Here is a 20,979-nt window from a genome sequence, read left to right as displayed (position 1 = left end):
AGGTGTTTAATAAGCTGTCTCTGGAGGTTCAGTTTTGCACTGCAGACAGCCCTTGGTTTACGAGCACAGTGACATAGGCTTGTTCTACAGAACAGTATGCAGCATGTCAGCTGACACTGGTGTTAGGTTCCGGGTCAGGGGGAAATGGAGTATAATTGCCAGCCTTATCACACCTTGAACATTATGGTAAGCAAGACTTTCTCTGATGGAATTGTGGAGTGGACCAGTGTTTACAGCTAATTTCTGCCATGTCTTTAGAATTGTTTTTGTTGTTTTCTAAAGAAGGAAGGTAGCTTTCTTCTGGTCCATTTTCCTGCCTCCTTGTTACAAATGTTGGTGCCTAGAGTGTAACTATTGATGTTTGCCATTAACCATTTTCGTTGTACTCTGTTTCTTGCTGCTTAAACTGCAAAACTGTATAACAGGGAGGTTTCTTGCTTAAGATATCCTTAATGCTTGTGCTGAGTCATTTTGAGTTAAGTGAATTGGGTAGATGTCTATTTTTAGTCCTGCAGGCTGAGAGGCGCTGTGTTCTGTCTCATTGCAACTGTCCATGTTGCCCACATAAGAGACATGGTTCCATTTCATTAGAACTGGGGCCAGTGAATAAACTTGAAGTTGTAAAGGATTTTCTTATTTTTTTTCCTTGAAATCAAGAATTTGAAAAGTTTAAATGTCTTCGTAGTGAGTTATTATGTGTTTGTGCCTGCTTCCAATATTCATTTTTCATTAAAGCGTGACTCTTATTTTTATCCTCCCAATTCCATACTCTCGTTGTTCTCTCCTTAAATGTTAACCCCACTTCTGTTTAGAGGTGTATTCTTTGTTCCTGACTCAGAAAGAAACAGAGCTTCCCTGATTACTCACAGCACTGATACGTTGTTTTGTACTGCTTTTGTTGTTGCAGTCATGAAAGTTCACTTACAGAAGAACAAATGCTGCTAGAGGACTTAGAGGATAATTTTAAAAAGAAAAGGCTTATTTTATTACAGTGTCTGATCTGTATAATCACCAAGGAGGAGTTTCATTTCTAGGTCTCTTCCTCCTTGGCTAGAGACTTGATGATTTCCCTGAAGGGAAGGGAGGGAGGGAGGGAGGGAGGGAGGGAAGGAAGGAAGGAAGGAAGGAAGGAAAGAAGGAAGGAAGGAAGGAAGGAAGGAAGGAAGGGAGGGAGGGAGGGAGGGAGGGAGGGAGTGTGTGTGTGTGTGTGTGTGTGTGTGTGTGTGTGTGTGTGTGTGTGTCATTTTCTTTGCCTTGTATTTCTATAAGACTGGAAAAAGGATTTGTTGTTTGTGTGGTTCTAAACATTGAACTTCAGGTCTCACATTTGCTAGGCAAGGGCTCTATTACTTGAGCCTGTCAGAAAGATTTTTTGTGGGGGCTTGAACTCTGGGTCTGGACGCTGTCCCTGAGCTCTTCAGCTCAAGGCTAGCGCTCTACCACTTGAGCCATAGCACTACTTTCGATTTGTTTGAGATAAGAGTCTCGTGGACTTTCCTGCCCAGGCTGGCTTTGAACCTCAGTCTTCAGATCTCAGCGTCCTCAATAGGCAGGATTTTAGGTGTGAGCCTTCATGCTGGTTTTTTGATGGATGACTTTTGGCCAGATAATGGGACTTGAGTCCTCAGTCTGTTGTACTTCGAGAGCCATAATGGTCCTCTGGGAAGACATACCATTCTAGAACAGTCATTAATACTTCTATGTTTTAACAGTAAGTTCCACTTACGTTGTTAAGTAGTAAAATAAATTAATTTGGGTCTACAAAGATGCAGCTTTTAAATGCTAGTGTTCACTTAACTGTGGCAATGTATTTCTTTTCTTAGGTGGAAGTCTTTTTTTTTTTTTTTTTTTGGGTTGGTTGTGGGGCTTGAACTCTGGGCCTGGGCGCTATCCCTCAGCTCTTCAGCTCAAGGCTAGTGCTCTACCACTTGATCCACAGTGCCACTTCCGGCTTTTTTTCTTTTTGCTTATGTGGTGCTGAGAAATCAAACCCAGGGCCTCATGCATGCAGGGCAAGTGCTCTACCATTGAGCCACCTTTTCAGCCCAGGTGGAAGTCTTGTAGGCCTCTGTATTAAGTGTCTGTCTTTCATGTACCTAGCGGCAAACTAATAATAGTCTTTTTGTTGTCACGCAGAGCTCTGGAATTGAGACCTTGGTGGAGGAGCTCTGCTGCAGACTGAAAGACCTGCAGAGTGAGCAAGGTGAGTGTCAGTATCAGCTCATCGGGAGCAGTGGCCCCATCCTGCCATCACACCTCTGGGGATCTGGATTGAGGAAAATTGTAGATTGATTCCATGCTGTCTTGAGCTCTGTGAATGGCTTCTGTGTTGGCCCTTTGCAGCCACTTGTAGAAATCCCTGCTTCAAAAGGAGGGACTTCAACCATAAGAAACCTTTATTGACAGGAAAAATTCAAGCTCAAATTTAAGGTATGGTTGCTGTAGCTGATTGCTTTGTAAGACTTCAGAGGAGACCTAGATTTTAAGCAAAGAACCATTGTTTCCTGCCTTACCTGTGCACATACCTTGAGGCCTCCTGTGAAGGGCACAGCTTGTAGGTGATATAATCTAGTGTCTGGGCCAAGTGGGGAGAGACACTTGTGGTTTCTGCTTGAGTTGAAGGGACACCTAGCTTGCCTGCAAGTCATGTAACAGCTGATGGTGATAGAGGATTTTCTGTACAGGTTAGTATTAGCCAAAATGAATCAGTATAAAGTCCATGAGTCCGAATTTTGTGAGAAAATATTTTTGGAATCTTAACAGATGCTTGTTCCCTTCTGGTCTAATTAGAAAGTTAAGGGGACTTCGGTCTCTTAATTCAAGTGCCTCCAGAGCCATGGTATCAGTGACAGGATAAACCATTCTCACCTTTAGGCCTGATGCTAGTGTGATTTAGCCAAGGAATGCCTTTTAGCCCACTGAAGAAATAGATTTATATTAAAAAGGCAACCAGTAAGAACTCTCTTGAGGCCACACAAGCCTCTGTTATTTCTGATTAACATTATTTGAGAAACTAAAGAACGTGGCATGTATTAACTAGATAGAAGACAAATCTTTCTGAATTTTTGTTTCTTAACAGAAGAGAAGAATCACAAAAAGTTAGAGGGGTCGCCCTCTCCAGAGGCGGAGCCGTCCCCCACAAAGGATCAGGTGGAAATGTATGTAAGAGTGTACTCAGTACCAGATGTCTGTGTGCTAAGATTAGACTAACAGTGCGACATGCCTTCTATTTTTGTTTTGTTGTATATTTAATTTGTTATTTCATAATTTAGAAAACATCCATTGAAGCTTTATCACATGACTGATACTGAGATTGCAAAAGAGTTCATTGGTTCTGTGCTCACACTGCAGATGCAATTAACATTTATAAAATGAATGAAACAAGGAAGGCTGTTGTTTACAAAGTCCATTATGTTATTAGCCTTTGAGATGGCTGTAAGAAATTGTTACTGTCTCTATATTTATGCAAGAAAACTGAGTCTTCACTGCTTATCAAAAAGAGAACACACAGCCAAGTGCTGGTGGCTCATGCCTGTAATCCTATCTACTCAGGAGGCTGAGATCTGAGGATCACGGTTCAAAGCCAGCCTGGGCAGGAAAGTCCATGAGACTCTTAACTCCAGTAAACCACTAAAAAACCAGAAGTGGCGCTGTGGCTCAAGTGGTAGAGTGCTTGCCTTGAGCTGAAGAGCGCTGGGACAGCACCCAAGCCAAGAGTTCAAGCCTCAGGACCGACCAAAACCAAAAACCAAAAAAAAAAAAAAAAAAAAAGAACACAATCAGATCTTTGACCTAACCATCTATACATTTAGTTCTTTTCTTTGTAAGTAGTATTCAAATAATCTTCATTGTAAGCAGGCAACTTTGTCACGTCTTTTATAAACTTCTGAAGCCTGGAAGTGGCGCTGTGGCTCAAGTGGTAAAGCACTAGCCTTGAGCTGAAGAGCTGAGGGACAGTGCCCAGGCCCGGAGTTCAAGCCCCATGACCAACAACAACAACAAGCTTCTGAAGCCTAAGGAAAAATGAACATGTATAGACTTGTGCTATCTAATCCAGTTATTGCAAGACATGCAAGGGTACTGAGCTGTTGAAATATGGCTAGTTTGCATTGAGACACACCATAAGTGGTGAATTCTCATTAGGTTGCAAAGACAGTATAAAAAAGTACAAAACCTGAATTTCTCATTGAAACGATAATATGGACTTACTTGGTTAGAGTATATTACTGGAATTGATTTCACCATCTTATACTTTTAGTGTGATTGCTAGAACTATCTATCTATCTATCTATATATATATATATGATATATATGTATATATATTTAGAAAAATATATTTCTGTTGAATAGCTGTAATATAGACTGAAAGGAGAGTCATGTTCAGACCCTTGAAAACACGGCCTTTGACATTTTGGGCATGACCTGGAGTGTTGTCTGTGGGGCATGAGTGCTCTCAGTGGCCAACATGGCTTTAAATTATCCTTTGGCAAGTCATTCTGCTCTTAGATCTTTAATAGCACTAGTGTCCTAGAAAGTCAGAAGTAAGTTCCTCATTTTCAAGCTCACTGTAGCCAGCCTCCCTGATCTTCCCTCTGTCCATTTTCAGTGGTCAGTGATGCATGTAGAGAATGGCGTGTGTTTTGTCATGTCCTCACACATCACAGTTCTCTAAACTGATGCACTGTGGGTCTGCAAGACCCAGTTTTGGTCTACTTTTCTCATTGTTTTTGGCTTCTCCAATGTCTGCTTTTCTAAGCACCAGGATGTCACATTCCCTATCATTCCTGAAGGCCTTCTTAAATGCCAGACCCTGTGCTAGCATCCTGAGATAGAGCACCGGGAACAAGGACAGACCCTGTGCTAGCATCCTGAGATAGAGCACCAGAGACAAGGACAGACCCTGTGCTAGCATCCTGAGATAGAGCACCAGAGACAAGGACAGAGCCTGTGCTAGCATCCTGAGATAGAGCACCGGGAACAAGGACAGACCCTGTGCTAGCGTCCTGAGATAGAGCACCAGAGACAAGGACAGACCCTGTGCTAGCATCCTGAGATAGAGCACCAGAGACAAGGACAGACCCTGTGCTAGCATCCTGAGATAGAGCACTGGGAACAAGGACAGACCCTGTGCTAGCGTCCTGAGATAGAGCACCAGAGACAAGGACAGACCCTGTGCTAGCGTCCTGAGATAGAGCACTGGGAACAAGGACAGACCCTGTGCTAGCGTCCTGAGATAGAGCACCAGAGACAAGGACAGAGCCTGTGCTAGCATCCTGAGATAGAGCACCGGGAACAAGGACAGACCCTGTGCTAGCGTCCTGAGATAGAGCACCAGAGACAAGGACAGACCCTGTGCTAGCATCCCGAGATAGAGCACCAGAGACAAGGACAGACCCTGTGCTAGCGTCCTGAGATAGAGCACTGGAGACAAGGACAGAGCCTGTGCTAGCATCCTGAGATAGAGCACCAGAGACAAGGACAGACCCTGTGCTAGCGTCCTGAGATAGAGCACCAGAGACAAGGACAGACCCTGTGCTAGCATCCTGAGATAGAGCACCGGGAACAAGGACAGACCCTGTGCTAGCATCCTGAGATAGAGCACCAGAGACAAGGACAGACCCTGTGCTAGCATCCTGAGATAGAGCACCAGAGACAAGGACAGACCCTGTGCTAGCATTCTGAGATAGAGCACCAGAGACAAGGACAGACCCTGTGCTAGCGTCCTGAGATAGAGCACCAGAGACAAGGACAGACCCTGTGCTAGCATCCTGAGATAGAGCACCAGAGACAAGGACAGACCCTGTGCTAGCGTTCTGAGATAGAGCACCAGAGACAAGGACAGACCCTGTGCTAGCGTCCTGAGATAGAGCACCAGAGACAAGGACAGACCCTGTGCTAGCGTCCTGAGATAGAGCACTGGGAACAAGGACAGAGCCTGTAGCAGACTCTTTTCTTACTTATTTCTTGTGTGAATTCTTTTACTCCAGGAGCCTCTCTATGAGGTGGAAACCATTTATACTCCCAAGTAGGAATACCACATACATTACTGTACTATAAATTATTTTAGATTAATGATTTCTGTATGACTCAAGATGAGTTACTTGGCTGAGAATATGGCTCAAGTGATAGAGTGCTATCCTTGAGCAAAAGAAGCTCAGGGATGGTGCCCAGGCCCAGAGTTCAAGCCCCAGGACTGTCAAAAAAGAAAAAAAAAAAAAGATGAGATGCTGTACTCTCTGGTTGGGACTAGTATGTGGCTATGTGTTAACACCTGCAAGTGCTTGCTTTTGAACTCTTTACTCTGTTTCTCAGGTACTACGAAGCATTTCCACCACTTTCTGAGAAACCAGTTTGCCTGCAAGAAATCATGACAGTGTGGAACAAGTCCAAAGCCTGTTCTTACTCTAGTTCCTCCTCCTCCACAGCCCCCCCAGCAAGCACAGATACACCCTCTCCAAAGGACTGTCATAGTGAAGGCGAAGTCACCAAGGAAAGAGGTGCCCAAGTGCCCACCCTTATTCATGAGAAAACGCAGAGCAGAAGCAGACATAATAAGGAGAACAATGTGAGTCCCAGCACTTCTGAAGATAAGCCTGCCTTGTATAGAAAGCAAATCAGACATAAACCTGAAGGGAAGATTCGTCCTCGCTCATGGTCTTCTGGCTCCAGTGAAGCAGGCTCAAGTTCAAGTGGTAATCAAGGTGAATTAAAAGCATCTATGAAGTATATGAAAGTGAGACACAAGGCGCGAGAAATCCGAAACAAAAAAGGGCGGAATGGCCAAAGCAGGCTGTCACTGAAGCATGGTGAGAAGGCAGAAAGAAGCATCCATGCTGGTGCTGGTGCTGCTGGTGCTGCTGGTGCTGGTGCTGGTGCTGGTAGTGGCAGCAGTGGTGGCAGCAGCAGCAGCAGCAGCAGCAGCAGCAGCGGGTCCATCAGGCAGCTGTGCAAGCGAGGTAAACGACCAGTGAAAGAGACAGGGAGGAAAGATCCTGGGAGCATGGGAGGAAAAGACCTGTGTGCAGAGAGCAGAGATGACAAAGAATACAAGGAGGAACCCCTGTGGTACACCGAACCCATTGCTGAATACTTTGTTCCAGTGAGCAGAAAAAGCAAGCTAGAGACCACATACCGAAACAGACAAGACGCAAGTGCTCCGACATCAGAGGCAGTGGAAAGCTTGTCTGAATCAGTGCATGGTCTTTGTATCAGCAACAATAATATTCATAAAACATACCTCTCAGCAGGTACTTTCATTGATGGTCATTTTGTAGAGATGCCTGCCGTTATAAATGAGGATATTGACTTCACTGGGACCTCATTATGTTCTCTGCCAGAGGACAATAAGTATTTGGATGATATTCATCTATCAGAATTAACACACTTCTATGAAGTGGATATTGATCAATCCATGTTGGATCCTGGTGCCTCAGAAACAATGCAAGGAGAAAGTCGGATTTTGAATATGATTCGACAGAAAAGCAAAGAGAATACAGATTTTGAGGCCGAATGTTGCATAGTGTTAGATGGTATGGAGTTGCGAGGGGAACGTGCAATATGGACAGATTCTACCAGCCCCGTGGGTGCCGAGGGCTTGTTTCTGCAAGACCTTGGCAATCTGGCTCAGTTTTGGGAGTGCTGTTCATCCAGCTCTGGTGATGCCGATGGGGAGAGTTTTGGAGGAGACTCTCCGGTCTTGGACAGCACAATGCTCAATTCACACTTGCTTGCTGGCAATCAAGAGCTCTTTTCAGATATGAATGAAGGATCTGGTATAAACTCTTGTTTTTCAGTGTTTGAAGTGCAATGCAGTAATTCTGTTTTACCATTTTCTTTTGAAACACTCAATTTGGGAAATGAAAATACAGATTCTAGTGCTAATCTGCTTGGGAAAACACAGTCTAGATTGCTAATATGGACCAAAAATAGTGCCTTTGAAGAAAATGAACACTGTTCTAATCTTTCAACAAGAACCTGTAGTCCGTGGTCCCATTCAGAAGAAACACGTTCAGATAATGAGACATTAAACATTCAGTTTGAAGAATCCACACAGTTTAGTGGAGAAGATATTAACTATGTAGTTCCTAGAATCTCATCAAATTATGTGGATGAAGAACTTCTAGATTTTTTGCAAGATGAAACTTGCCAGCAAAACAGTAGGACTTTAGGGGAAGTTCCTACATTAGTTTTCAAGAAAAGATCTAAACTAGAATCTGTCTGTGGTATTCAGCTAGAACAAAAACCAGAAAACAAAAGCTTTGGAACTACACAAGCAGGTAGTGAAAGCAGTCCACACGGAGATGGCTACAGCTCAGGGGTCATTAAAGACATTTGGACAAAAATGGCAGATGGAAATTCTGCAGCTACGGTAGAAATGGAAAGAGTTGAGGATGAATTGTTCTCGACTGATGTAAATAACTACTGCTGCTGTTTGGATGCCGAAGCTAAACTGGAGACCCTTCAGGAGCCTAGCAGGGCTGTGCAGAGATCAGAATATCATCTCTGGGAGGGGCAGAAGGAGAACCCGGAGAAAAGAGCATTTGTTTCTAGGGAGCTGTCAAATGTGGATGGTGGTGACTATACCACACCTTCGAAACCGTGGGATGTGGCCCAAGATAAAGAGAATGCATTCATTCTCGGAGGAGTTTATGGAGAACTCAAGACCTTCAACAGCGATGGGGAGTGGGCAGTTGTACCACCTAGTCACACAAAAGGAAGCTTGCTGCAGTGTGCAGCTTCCGACGTTGTGACAATAGCTGGCACAGACGTCTTCATGACCCCTGGAAACAGCTTTGCTCCTGGTCACAGGCAATTATGGAAGCCCTTCGTTTCATTTGAACAGAACGATCAGCCGAAGAGTGGGGAAAATGGATTGAATAAGGGATTTTCTTTTATCTTCCATGAAGACTTGCTTGGGGCATGTGGTAACTTTCAAGTGGAAGATCCTGGGCTTGAATATTCATTCTCCTCCTTGGACTTAAGCAATCCATTTTCACAAGTTCTTCATGTAGAATGTTCATTTGAACCTGAAGGGATTGCATCTTTCAGCCCTAGTTTTAAGCCGAAATCAATCCTCTGCTCTGATTCAGACAGTGAAGTTTTTCACCCCAGAATATGTGGTGTTGACAGAACACAATACAGGGCTATTCGGATTTCTCCGAGGACTCACTTTCGTCCAATTTCTGCATCTGAACTGTCCCCCGGAGGAGGAAGTGAGTCGGAATTTGAATCTGAGAAAGAGGAAGCCAGTATTCCCATTCCTTCTCAGGTTGATGTGTTTGAAGATCCACAGGCTGATCTCAAACCTCTGGAAGAAGATGCAGAGAAAGAAGGTCATTACTATGGAAAATCAGAGCTGGAGTCTGGGAAATTCCTCCCCAGGTTAAAGAAATCTGGAATGGAGAAGAGTGCTCAGACATCGCTGGATTCCCAGGAGGAGGCCGCTGGGACTCTGCCGGCTGCAAAGCAGAACCAGTGTTTGGAATGTAGCATGGATGAATCTCTGGAGATAGATTCAGAAAGCTCAGAAGCAAATTGTAAGATAATGGCACAGTGTGAGGAAGAAATCAATGATTTTTGCAGTTGCAAAGCAGGCTGTCAGTTCCCTGCTTGTGAAGAGAATCCACTTTCTTCCGGACAGCTGGAAGAGGTATGTATAAAACCTAGCTTGCCTGTATTTGACCAAGTATCAACCAGACAGTAATCCTGGAAGAGCCATATCAGACATGAAAGATAAGGTTTAAATTTCTGGGAAACTAGCTGAAATGTCTTAGGGCTTACCTTTCTTACAAATTTACATTTTTTTTAAGGACTTAAAATGGATTTGACATTTATAAATTTGAAGTAGACAGTAGACTTTCCTACAGAGAAAAGACATTTTCTCTGGAAAGAAATTTCAGCATACAAGTTTCTTACATAATATACATGTACTATGCTTTAAGCAAAAACTTAATGTACATAAGCATTTCAGATTTCAAAGTTCATGAACCAAGACATAGTTGCTAGCAGAAAGATTTTTTTTTTAGGTAGCAAGCCTGTTCGATGTTGGTCAGGTGTATTAAAACTTTATTATGTGTAAAATACATTACATCTGGACAGTGTTCCCTAAGATATAGTGTGGTACATGTAAAAAGGAACCCACAAACCAAATGCCGCAAAACATATTTTACTGAGCCTTAGTATAGGTATACCTGGCTTTATATGAAGTATGGGTTCTTGAAATTGAGAATTCTCTATGATTGTCTATGAAGTAAGAGTTATTGTACCCCTAAAGTATATCCCTAAAAAGTGGTTTGAAGTTCAGTTGATTACACCAGAAATAATATTTAAGGCAATAACTTGTCTCACAAACAAGCTTAGCTACCTGTCTCGCTCACTTTTCAACTAGCATTTGGCATAGTCGTGGCTGGCCTTTTTCCAAAAGCAGCTTATTAAGCAGAGTTGAAGGCATTTAGAAGCCAGGCTTTCTGAGGTGGACAGCTGCTGTGTCCCTCCTCCCTTCCCCCTCCTTTCCTTCCTCTTCTCCCTTCCCCCTCGCTCTCCCCTCCCTCAGCATGCTGGCTCCACCCACACCTTGAGGCCCTCTGCACCAGGCACCTCCTTCACTGACACAGTCCTACTTCTCTACTTCACCCTCACGCTGAATTCATTTCTCCCTTGTAATTTTCCTGCACTTCTTGCCTCTTGTTTTATCACATTTTCCATGTTTTTTATGTACTTTCTGTCTTGTACTTGATTAGCAACTCCATATGGCTGTGGACCACACCTTACTCATTTGTTGAGGCTCTGTGCTTCAGTGTCCAGCTGTGAGAATAGGGGTCCCAGGAACTTGGAATCCCTTCTAGTCGGCCCATAGAGATGTGTAGAGTGATGAGTTCACTTCCACTGAAAAACCAAAATGTGAATGCTAAAGAGAACTCAGTAATGCTAGCCTTTATTTGTTGTTCATTGCCCCATTTTTACTCCTTAAATATTCCTTTATGTACTTTGTATTTCACCTGGTTCCAGATTGGGAAGAAAGAAAAAGAGGAAAGAAGCAAGATTCTACATCATACCACTACCATATTCCTTCGCTTTCTAGTATGTTGATGTATTTATCTTATCAGCATTCTGGGCCTTGAGGTCTTAGCTTCCAGAGGATGTTTGGGGTTTCCCAAGAGTTGAGTTGCCGGTACTGTCAGCACCAATCTCTCCTAACATCTCTATAGGTTCAGGTTGACCTCATAGATCCACGTGAGGTATGAAGTTGAAGGAGTGACCTGAAGGGACAGTTTGAGACTAGGCTGGGGCTCAGACCTGTGCCCTTGCCCCCGTCACAATTGGCTGGTCAACTTTGGGGCTCATAAGAGGAGATTCTTACCTTCCCTGGAGAACCTTTCCAGAAGGCAGTCTGTGAACTCACTTAAAAGTGACTAGTAGGGCTGGGAAGTTGGCTCAGTGGTAGAGCGCTTGCCTTGCATGCCTGAGACCCTGGGTTCGATTCCTCAGCACCACATAAGCAAAAAGAAAAAAGCCGGAAGTGGCGCTGTGGCTCAAGTGGTAGAGCACTAGCCTTGAGCTGAAGAGCTGAGGGACAGTGCTCAGGCCCAGAGTTCAGGCCCCACAACTGGACCAAAAAAAAAAAGTGACTAGTAGTCTCTGCACTAGAGCAAGAGGACAAAAATGTAGCATTTCTAGTAGAATTGGTATTTGGGAAAATGAGAAGAATAGGATTTGTTTTTGGGTGCCAGTAGCTCATGCCTATCTATCATCCTAGCTACTCTGGAGGCTGAGATCTGAGGATTGCGGTTCAAAGCCAGACCGGACAGAAATGTCTGCGTGACACTTTTATCCACTGAAAAACTGGAAGTGGTGCTGTGGCTCAAGTGGTAGAGCACTAGCCTTGAGCAAAAAGAGGTTCAGGGACAGCGAATAGTACCAGCTTGCTTAGCATAGACCTGACCCTAGGTTTGAGCCCCTACTTCCCACAAAACAAAACAAATCAAATGATTGCTTTCTTTCACTCATAATTGATACTTATACTATAAGTTATGATCTCCTTATGTTTAGAATTGAGAGTTAAACTAAAAACCACAAGATATAATGAACATGAGTCAGAATAGCAGTCAGTATTATGAGAATATTTGAATTTACATAAAGATGAGATAAATAGGTTAGTCCATGGAAAAAGTCCAGGGAGAAAGATATGTAAACCCTGAGTTCAGGTCCCACAACTGACCAAAAAAAAAAAAAAAAGTTCACTTACGCAGCCTTTTCAGATGCCTGTGGCCTGCTTGTTTCACTGAGGTGGGAGCCCTGGGTGAGGGAGCATCGTTCTTGTCCATGAAGAGTTCATTCTGGTCTTCAAGAAAACCAGTCCAGCCAGGTGCTGGCAACCCAAGTCTGTAGTCCTAGCTACTCAGGAGACTAAGATCTGAGGAGTGCAGCTCAAAGCTTATCTCCGTTAGCCAGCAAAAAGCCAGAAGTGGGGGTCTGTTTCAAGAGTAGAGTGCCAGCCTTGAACAAAAAAGCTGCGAATACAAGTCCCTGAGTTCAAGCCCTGGTACTGGCACACACAAAGTAAACAGGTTATAAAATGAGTTTGTAAATAGTTTACTTTCATTGAAATAGGCCATTGGTACATTTTGTATTAAGTTACAGGAGAGTATCATATTTCCCAGTAGCAACTGCTAGCACAAGTAAATCTGCCATCTGTGTTTCCTGCGTGGAAACACATACTTCCTCCTGTTTTCTCCTTTTTAACTAAAATGGCATGTTATTATAATGGCCTTTGATTTCCTACACGTTTCACTGTATGGATGTATGTGATCCACTACCTAGTTCCTTAACCTTCAGTGCATCAGAGCCAACACCATTTTAGGGACTGAGGTAGACTGGGAGATGGAGGTGAACCTGGACCGCTATTGGAACCTTGGAGAGCCTGTCCAGACCATAAGAGGTGTGGAAGGCCATTTGAACACACTTGGGTTGTACAGGATGTAAGGAGGGCGTAGGCTGCAGGCGGGATGCCAGGTGGAGAAGCCTGGGTAGAGGTGTGTATGGTAGGGACCATGGCTCTTTCATTGTGGGTGGAAGTAAGGACCAACAAACTTGCAGTGTACCGCAGGTCCTCAGCGTGTATGCCTTCTTGTCACTTACTCCATTGCTCCCTTAGCTCCAAAAAGAAGCAGGAGGCTCAGTTACTGCCTTCAAGAATCTCCTGGTCCAGTCAAAGAGAAGTCACTTAGATTCTACAGACGTTGGGCTGTGCTGCTAGACTGGCTGTGGAGGGCGGTGGGTCTGCAGTCGGAAAGGGGCTGTCCTGGCGATGTTACAACAATCCCTCCCATGCTGTTTTTTTTTTGGGGGGGGGGGAGGGGTCCGGTTGTGGGGTCTGAACTCTGGGCCTGGGCGCTGTCCCTCAGCTCTTCAGCTCAAGGCTAGCGCTCTACCACTTGAGCCACAGCGCCACTTCTGGCTTTTTTCTTTTTGCTTATGTGGTGCTGAGGAATTGAACCCAGGGCCTCAGACATGCAAGGCAAGCGCTCTACCACTGAGCCACCTTCCCAGCCCCCCCATGATGTTTTGCTGCAGGAGGTACAGGCTCCACAGGGTGAGGGGAGGGAGCTGGCCAAAGCTTTCCCATGGCTCTCAATCTCCACAAATGAGGGAAAGCACAAAGCAGGTGCTTTCCAGGCTGTGTTGTGCTCAGGATCTTCTCTTATCTGTTGCTTTTTTTTTTTTTTTTTTTCACTTTTTTTTTCTTTAAAGAGGTTAAGGCGGGCCCTAACAACACAGGCAGCTTTGACAGAGGATGCTGGAACCCCATAAAGGTACTGCAGCATCTTTCTGCTCCCCTGAATAGCTAGGCTATTGAGTAAGAAAGAATGTAAAGCTCAGAGTCTTGGCTTCCTTTACCTTCATCTTCTGAAGAACTCTGAGTGTAACAGGTGTTGCTAAAAATGTTCGTTGTTAGGCAATTTGGATAAAGCTTCTCTCTCTCTCTCCTCTTCTTTTTCCTCTTCCTCCCTTCCCCATCCCTCCACCCCCCAACCCCGCACACATGCACTGTTTTCATTGAGTATTATCAAGTGCCTGCTGTGCCAGGTGCTAGAATGAATAGCAGCAGAGAGCCTGTGTTTTTGTCATTACCTGCTGCCTTTACAGTGAACACACTGACTTAGGTGCTTTATGAGAGTGTAAGGCTGTCCAGAATCGGGGCGTGGACACCAGGCACATGGTTAGTTGGGGATGCAGGGAGGAGTCAGACCAGGCAGGAAGCACTTGGAGGTGGGTGAGGGAGAAGATACCGGAGGCAGGTAGATCACCTCCTCTTGGTGATCTAACTCTCTTCCCTGACTCCAGTTTCCTCCTTAGTACTCACAACCAAACCAAGCTTAGTTCATTGTTAAACAGTAGGTAAGCAAAATGTGGTCACATCTTTGCTTTGCAACCTAAAAGTTGGGAACAACCGGCAGGAAAGAGTTCATGAACTGACACCTATTTGTTGAACATAGTTAGCCAAGCATGAAACAAGACTGTAAATAACCTGCCATTGGAGCTGACATCCAAATGGAGGATGCTGCTGCAAAGACTCCTGAAACAAAGGTAGAAATGGGTCAGCTCTTAGTAATGGGGTCAGCAGAAGAAAGAGAAGAACTGATGTGCTGAGTAATCACCCTAGATTAGAGGGGATTCTTCAGGTTTGTAGGCACAGTTATCTACTGTGTACCTGGTTAAAATACATAGTCTTGTCCTTAAGCTCCCAGTGCGTCTCCGTTGGCATCTGACCTCGTCTCCGTGTGTGACCCCAGTTCCTCAGTGGTGCCTTGACCCCTCCAGGCTCCTTCTTCACCATGACCAGTCCTCCATCATTAACTCCCCTTCTCTCGCCCAAGTCCTCATCCTGTCTCATGAGAGGATTCACAGATAAATAAGCAGCATCATTAGGTCCTCAGAGCTGATGGGAACTCCAACAGGGGCCTGTTCCCTAAAATCCACATCTTTCCAGTATGCGGTGGTGAGAATTCTGCTACCCTTCCCTTAGTACTGCCCAGTGCCTCTCGCAGAATAGGTAAGGTCTTCCTGAAGAGGCTTAGGGTTGCTGTGAACCGGGTGTCAGGTGTTGTTGTCCACCTTTAATTAACTACAGACTGTACTGCTGGCCTCAGTTACGTTCAGCCTCACCTGCTCAGTCCTCTTGACCCCAGCACCTCGAGTCTTAACAGTGCGATTAGGTCTCCTGTAGAATAAGCTGCAGGAGAAAACAACGAAGATTAGTTAACTGACCACTTTGGATAGACAGTACCATTCTCCTCTGGTTCCTAATTTAGGGGTATTTCTGAAAATTATTTTGAATAAAAATGAAAGCATGAAGTGTGTTTCTCAGTCACAAAATAGAGATATGTTTCTGAGTCAAACAGTTTTAGACCCATAAAATAATTTACAGTTAAAAGCTTAAACCTTTTAGAGAATTGATGATCATCAGCTATTGAAGTAGTTCAGGTTTTAAACTTGAACACACCTTTAAAGTGATAAAGATTAAGTGGCTCTGTGGCTCAAGCAGTAGAGGGCTAGCCTTAAGCTGAAGAGCTGAGGGACAGCCCCCAGGCCCAGAGTTCAAGACCCACGACCGACAAAAAAAAAAAAAAAAAAAAAAAAAGGCATTAAAATGGTAAATATTTATCTGGAGTTTACAGGCCTCTCCGCTGAGCAGGCTGCTTCTACAAGCCTAGGCCCTAGCTCTGGGAGTGTTAACAGGCCTGCCACAGGCAGAGTAAAAAGAACACGGGAGGGGTGAAGACTGGCACACCAGAATGTGTGTGCCGACCAAGCTGACCACAGCCATGTGGGGCCTTGCCCTCGCTTCCCAGAAAGGTGGTGAGAGAGTCCAGCTAACCTTTGAGAGTTGTAGTTGTGAACGTTGGAGCGTGGATTCAGCCTTGGGTTACTCTTGTGGGTGTGGACACCTCCCCCTGCTGTGGCCATGGGTAAGAGTCGTCACCCTTTACCCCATTCTGTAGCGTACCTCATTAATGCCAGAGCCCTGATTACCTGTGTGCACTTTGAAACCTAGAAATCTTCTCTAAATTGGCAGCATTTCTTGTCCGATTTTAAGCCTTGTTTAGTAGTTTGGGGTTTGTTTTGTTAAGATTTTTGTCCACTTTCAGAGTAATAGCTTTTTATGAAAACTTAATTTGCTACAAACATGTTGGCTTTTATCCTTGCCTTATCCAAAACAGTACCAAAAAGTCTCACCAGTGTAAAAATCCTGGACTTTGCTGTCCATAATTAATAATAGTTGGATAGTCTCTATCCTGCCAGTTTATAAACACTTTCTGTATTTGGTTTAATCTAAACAGTTTCCTGTATTGAACACTGATGTACAAGAAATAAATACAAATCAAGGAAAGCAGATGTGGTGGGAAAAAGCTTTGTATTCTCCTCTTTTTCCAGCATCAGAATGTGAAGGTAAGGAGATTTGTGTTCATTTACTCATTCAGATTTCAAATTCATTAGCGCAACAAATTCCTTTGTTAGGACTGTCAGTCCACGAACACTTAACTAGCGATTTCTGTGGCAAGCATCTTTGTCACACACACACAGCACATAGTGATGAGGAGTGAGAACTGGATCCTGCTATTAACCTCAACAACAGGGCAACAGGGGACAGGTTGGAAATTCCTAATGGCCATGATGAGATGTGTGCTGCCACCAGTGGACACAGAGGAGGAAATAATCAGGAAAGAAAGCACGAGGGACTGACAGGAGAAAAGAACAGGGGTCCAGAAGAGGAGCATGCAGCCAAGAATCCAATGCATGGCCTGCAAAATTAAAAAGAGTGAGGGTAGGGGTGGGGAGGAGAGGGATGCATTGAGAATATTGAAGGGAGTGACATTGATCAAGATAGATTGTATTTGTAGACTTCTTGTTGAATGGCAACTCCTTCGTACAGCTGCTTGAAGATATTAAACAAAGCCGGCTGCTGTGGCTCCTTCCTGTCATCCTAGCAACTCAGGAGACTGAGATCTGAAGATTGAGGTTCAAGGCCAGCCCAGGCAGGAGACTCTTATCTCCAATTAACTACCAGAAAACTGGAAATGATAGAGCCCTGGCCTTGAGTTGAAGAGCTCGGGACAGCGCCCAGGCCGAGTTCAAGTCCCACCACTGACAAAAAAATAAATAAATAAACAAGGTCCCATGGGCTCAGCAGGTTGTCGCTGGGCCCAGAAGCAGATGGGAAGGAGCTTATCTGATTATTTGGGAACCTAAGTGTGTTTGTCAGAGTTTCCATGGAGAAAGGATGGCTGAGGAAAGGGTGTCTGTGAGTTTGGAGGGTGTTACCATCAGGTGTATGCTTCAAACATCTGTGGCAACAGTGAAGAATCCAGAGCTGTGCTGCAGAAGCCCACTCTGGAAGAGCCTTTAGTAAGGAGCTGCCACCTTTAGCATAAGACTGCTTCCTTGTAGTGATTTTAACATGTACTCCACTGATGGGTCCCTCAGCTCTGGGATGGCTGTCATCCTTAGTAGGAAGGAACCCAGCACCAACTTCTGGCTTTAGGTTCTCAGTTATCAAGGTTATAATCTCTTGGCAGGTGCCAATAAGTGATGCTATGTACTACTTCTGTCTGTGGTATAGAGTGGCTTGTGGATAAGTGATAGTAGCCAGTCCGTGTGTGTGTGTCTGTGTTTGTTCACTTATGTGTCAGGGCCTGAATACAGGGCCTCAGTGTGTTATCTTACAGCTAGCACTCAACCACTTGAGCCACACCTCCAGTCTGGCATTTTGCTGGTTAAGTGGACATAGAATTTGACAGATTTTTCTGCCCGGGCTAGCTTTGAACTGAGATCCTTGGATCTCTGCTCCTGAGTGGCTAGGATGACAGGAGGGAGCCACCTGTGCCTGGAGGCAGCCACTCCTTTGGATGATTAGATCCCCGTGAGCTGCCCAGTCATGACAGTATGAAATGTACTTTCTGTGGGGGGCCTGGGTAATTCTAGCCTCGGGAGGAAGTTCCAGGTAGAAGACAGGTAGGCAGTAATGACTGAGCACATTCTGATGCTTCTAGTATTGGGCATGATTGGCACTGCTCAGAGTAGTGCCTGACTTGTTCTCTGGAAAGCAGATTGTCCTCCAGTACACAGAGGGGCCCAGGCTGGGAAGTGAGACAGCCTGTTTGGGCTCCCAGCTGGCTTGAGGGTGCATGCCCCTGGCACTCTCCCCCGTCGTCTTCTTGCTGAATGGGCACTTCACTCAGCAGGTCATGCCTGCCTTGTACTGGGTACTGCTCTTGGCTCTGGGAATGCAGAGACAATCCCTGCCCTCCTCTGGTTAGGTGGGACTGCCTAGACTAGCTGCAGGGAGAAGTGCCAGACAGAAGCAGTGGCTGGACAAAGGCTGATGACACGGGAGTGTAAGCAGCCAGTTAGTGGAGAGCAGGCTCCAGAGGCTTTGACTGGTGTGACAGCACTGTCCAGCTGGCTTTCAGGATTTGGAAGGGTCTGCTGGCACTGGCATGTGTTATCCTAGCCATGTGGAGAGGGCCCTGAGTCTGGAGCAGAGACCATGGTTAGAGCCCAGACTGGAGACACAGTGCTCAGTTGGAACTCCATGTTGCTGTGCCTAGTTTCTAGGTCTCCACAGTGATGGGGCCTTTGTGTGCTCCACTGGCTCCATTTGTAAGTAGAGGCTCAAAGGCACGAGTCCAGTCTGGGCAGCTGTGCAGAAAGGTACAGGGCACCAGACCGTGCTGGGCTTATCCCTTGAATTTACTCATGGCTGTTGCTGTGAGCACTGTGAGCTGCAGGGGCCTAGTTCTCTGTCCTAATGCCCTTCCTGGGAGAGAGGAGCATTCCTGGACCAGCTGGGGCAAGAGCAGCGGGGTGGGAGCGTAGTCAGAGGGAGGAAGCAAGGCTGGGCCATCACAGGCCCCTGCCCTGTCCAGCCTAGTGTGGTGGTTGTGCGCATGCCAACTTCGTGCACAGTGAGTGCCTCCTTGAAGGTGATGTGCTCAGAGTCTTCCGAGGGCAGGTAAGAGGTCTGGGACAGAGTTACACTGCAGGTGAGGAGCAGAACTGGCATCAAGCCTGGGTTTTCCTAGTAGTTTTCAGTTGGCCATGCCAGATTGTGGAGAGTGATGCATACAGCCAACACAAGGTGAAAGGCTGCACAGGGTAGGCCTTGGCATGCATGGCCTCCCTTGACCCCCAGTGGTGGCTGCTGCCGTGCCTCTGTGCACAGAGCATTGCATTGGTGCTGCTTCGAGTACCAAGGGACTTCCTGCCCGAGTATATGTCAGAGCTAGGCCCAAGTCCAGTCTAGCTAGTTTTCTCATGTGCCATGTCTTTCATAGACGCTGCCTGCATGAAGCCAGGGGACAAAGGCCAGTCTAGATTGAGACTAGTACCTGCTGGGGTTGCTTCTCAGACGGCTGGACCGTCGCCTGCCTCTTCAAGCAGTTCTAGCAGTCTGTCTCTTGAGTGCTACCGATGACTCAGATGCTCAGCCTAGGCTGCAAACAATTGGACTTCTTGGAGCTGTTTGAGTCCTTCCTGCTTTGGGGGCCACTGCCCGGTACAAGGAGACTGGTTAGCCTCCTTCCTTTCACGTGGCACAGGTATAGGGAACACTGGGTTAGGGGGGTTGCCAGGAAGAACAGGCCAGGCCAGGCCTGTCTTGCTTTCTCCTTGCACGTCCCTGTGTGCTGTTTCATGAGCACATCCGTAGCGTGTCACCGTCTCCCTCCACTCGCATGCACTCTTGAGAGCACAGCCCCATGAGCTTCCTTATCCTGTGCTCCCAAGGGCACCCTGTCAGAGGCGCGAGAGCAGATTGGAGCAGGTCTCATGTTGGACTGTGCTTAGAATGCCTGTGGTTTAGATCAGATTCATTCATAGTCTGGTCCAAGAGAGCATTTTTCCTGTGCATACCTTGCTGCCTGCCTTCTTTTAGTGCCTGCTTTAAACCTCCAAAGGGTTGGGAGATCTGACTTTTCAGTGAAAATGGAACAAAAATGTATGTTTCATAACTGTCTTAATGGAATTTCCCCCCTTTCCCTTTTTTCCCTTTTCCATTCAAAATGATTAAGAATGTTATACAAATGCCAAGGGAGACAATGGTATAGAAGAATATCCAGATGTTAAAGAAATACCCAGTAATGAAGAGCGTCTGTTAGATTTTAATAGGGTAAGTGGACTGTCCTCCTCCTTGCTGTTAACTTAGAAATGGCCACGGCTGCCCTCGTCACTGTAGTCAGACACCTGGGAGCCATGCGACGTACTCCCACCCCCTCCCCATCCCCATCCTCTCTGGCTTTTCCTTCGGGTTTCCCTCACCTTCTCCCTTGACCCTTTATGTCCAGCCTTCTCACAAAGTCCTCCGTCTTGCTCTGGCCGCCTTGACACTGCTGCCGCAGGACATCTACATGGGAAGCTGGCCGGCCCCGACCTTCTTGAGCGGCACCTTTGCATCTGTCAAAGCACTTGCCAAGGAGCCTTTCTAGTGGCTTTTTCCTGTCTGTCCTGGCCTCTGAGGGACAGATATTCCGCCCCCTCCCCCCTGCCTCTGTCCCTCACCACACTGTCTGGGTAGCACTCTTGTTGGAGCCATGGCATTTGGTGCACTGGATAATCTATACATCGGTATTGTCAGAAAGGCTGGGTGCCTTGAAGGCAGGGTCATGGCCCGTGTCTGCCTTAGTCTCAGGCCTTCCTAGTTAGGCAAGAAGGCGGGTGAATAAATTTAAGGAGACTCATTTTCCTTCTCAGAGCTGATTGTGGGTGTTGGTTCAAGCCCTGTAAGAACTTCCTTCAAAACACCACGTGATGTCTGTGCCCACAGGCCTGTCATTTGGTGGACCGAGGCTGCCCTGTAAGGGGGCTCGCAGACTCCTCCTTCCCACCAACCTCAAGCCCAGACCTGGAGCCACTCTTGCCTGTCTCTTCCTCCCTCCCTGCACATGCAGTCTGCCTACTGGCCTGAGTTCCACTCACATCCAC

At 45.9% G+C, this 20,979-nt stretch overlaps 1 protein-coding gene across 4 annotated transcripts in view; it reads left to right on the top strand.

Annotated features, from left to right (window-relative positions):
• Kiaa0232 (KIAA0232 ortholog) overlaps nucleotides 1–20,979 on the top strand; it is a 63,346-nt gene that overhangs the window by 38,767 nt on the left and 3,600 nt on the right. Inside the window, exons 4-9 of one of the 4 annotated variants that reach the window (XM_070021794.1) lie at nucleotides 2,137–2,203; nucleotides 3,080–3,158; nucleotides 6,313–9,649; nucleotides 11,008–11,079; nucleotides 16,341–16,449; nucleotides 20,070–20,167. In XM_070021794.1, coding sequence (XP_069877895.1) covers nucleotides 2,137–2,203; nucleotides 3,080–3,158; nucleotides 6,313–9,649; nucleotides 11,008–11,079; nucleotides 16,341–16,449; nucleotides 20,070–20,167 — 3,762 coding nt within the window. The remainder of the gene's footprint in view (nucleotides 1–2,136; nucleotides 2,204–3,079; nucleotides 3,159–6,312; nucleotides 9,650–11,007; nucleotides 11,080–16,340; nucleotides 16,450–20,069; nucleotides 20,168–20,979) is intronic. The other 3 variants (XM_070021795.1, XM_070021796.1, XM_070021797.1) reach the window with 3 other exon arrangements.

The sequence above is a fragment of the Dipodomys merriami genome, unplaced genomic scaffold, assembly GCF_024711535.1.
Source record: "Dipodomys merriami isolate MVZ:Mamm:240054 unplaced genomic scaffold, mDipMer1.0.p SCAF_143, whole genome shotgun sequence".
NCBI lineage: Eukaryota > Metazoa > Chordata > Mammalia > Rodentia > Heteromyidae > Dipodomys > Dipodomys merriami.
Note: the sequence above shows the minus strand (reverse complement) of the source record. Positions and strands in the feature narration are given on the sequence as shown.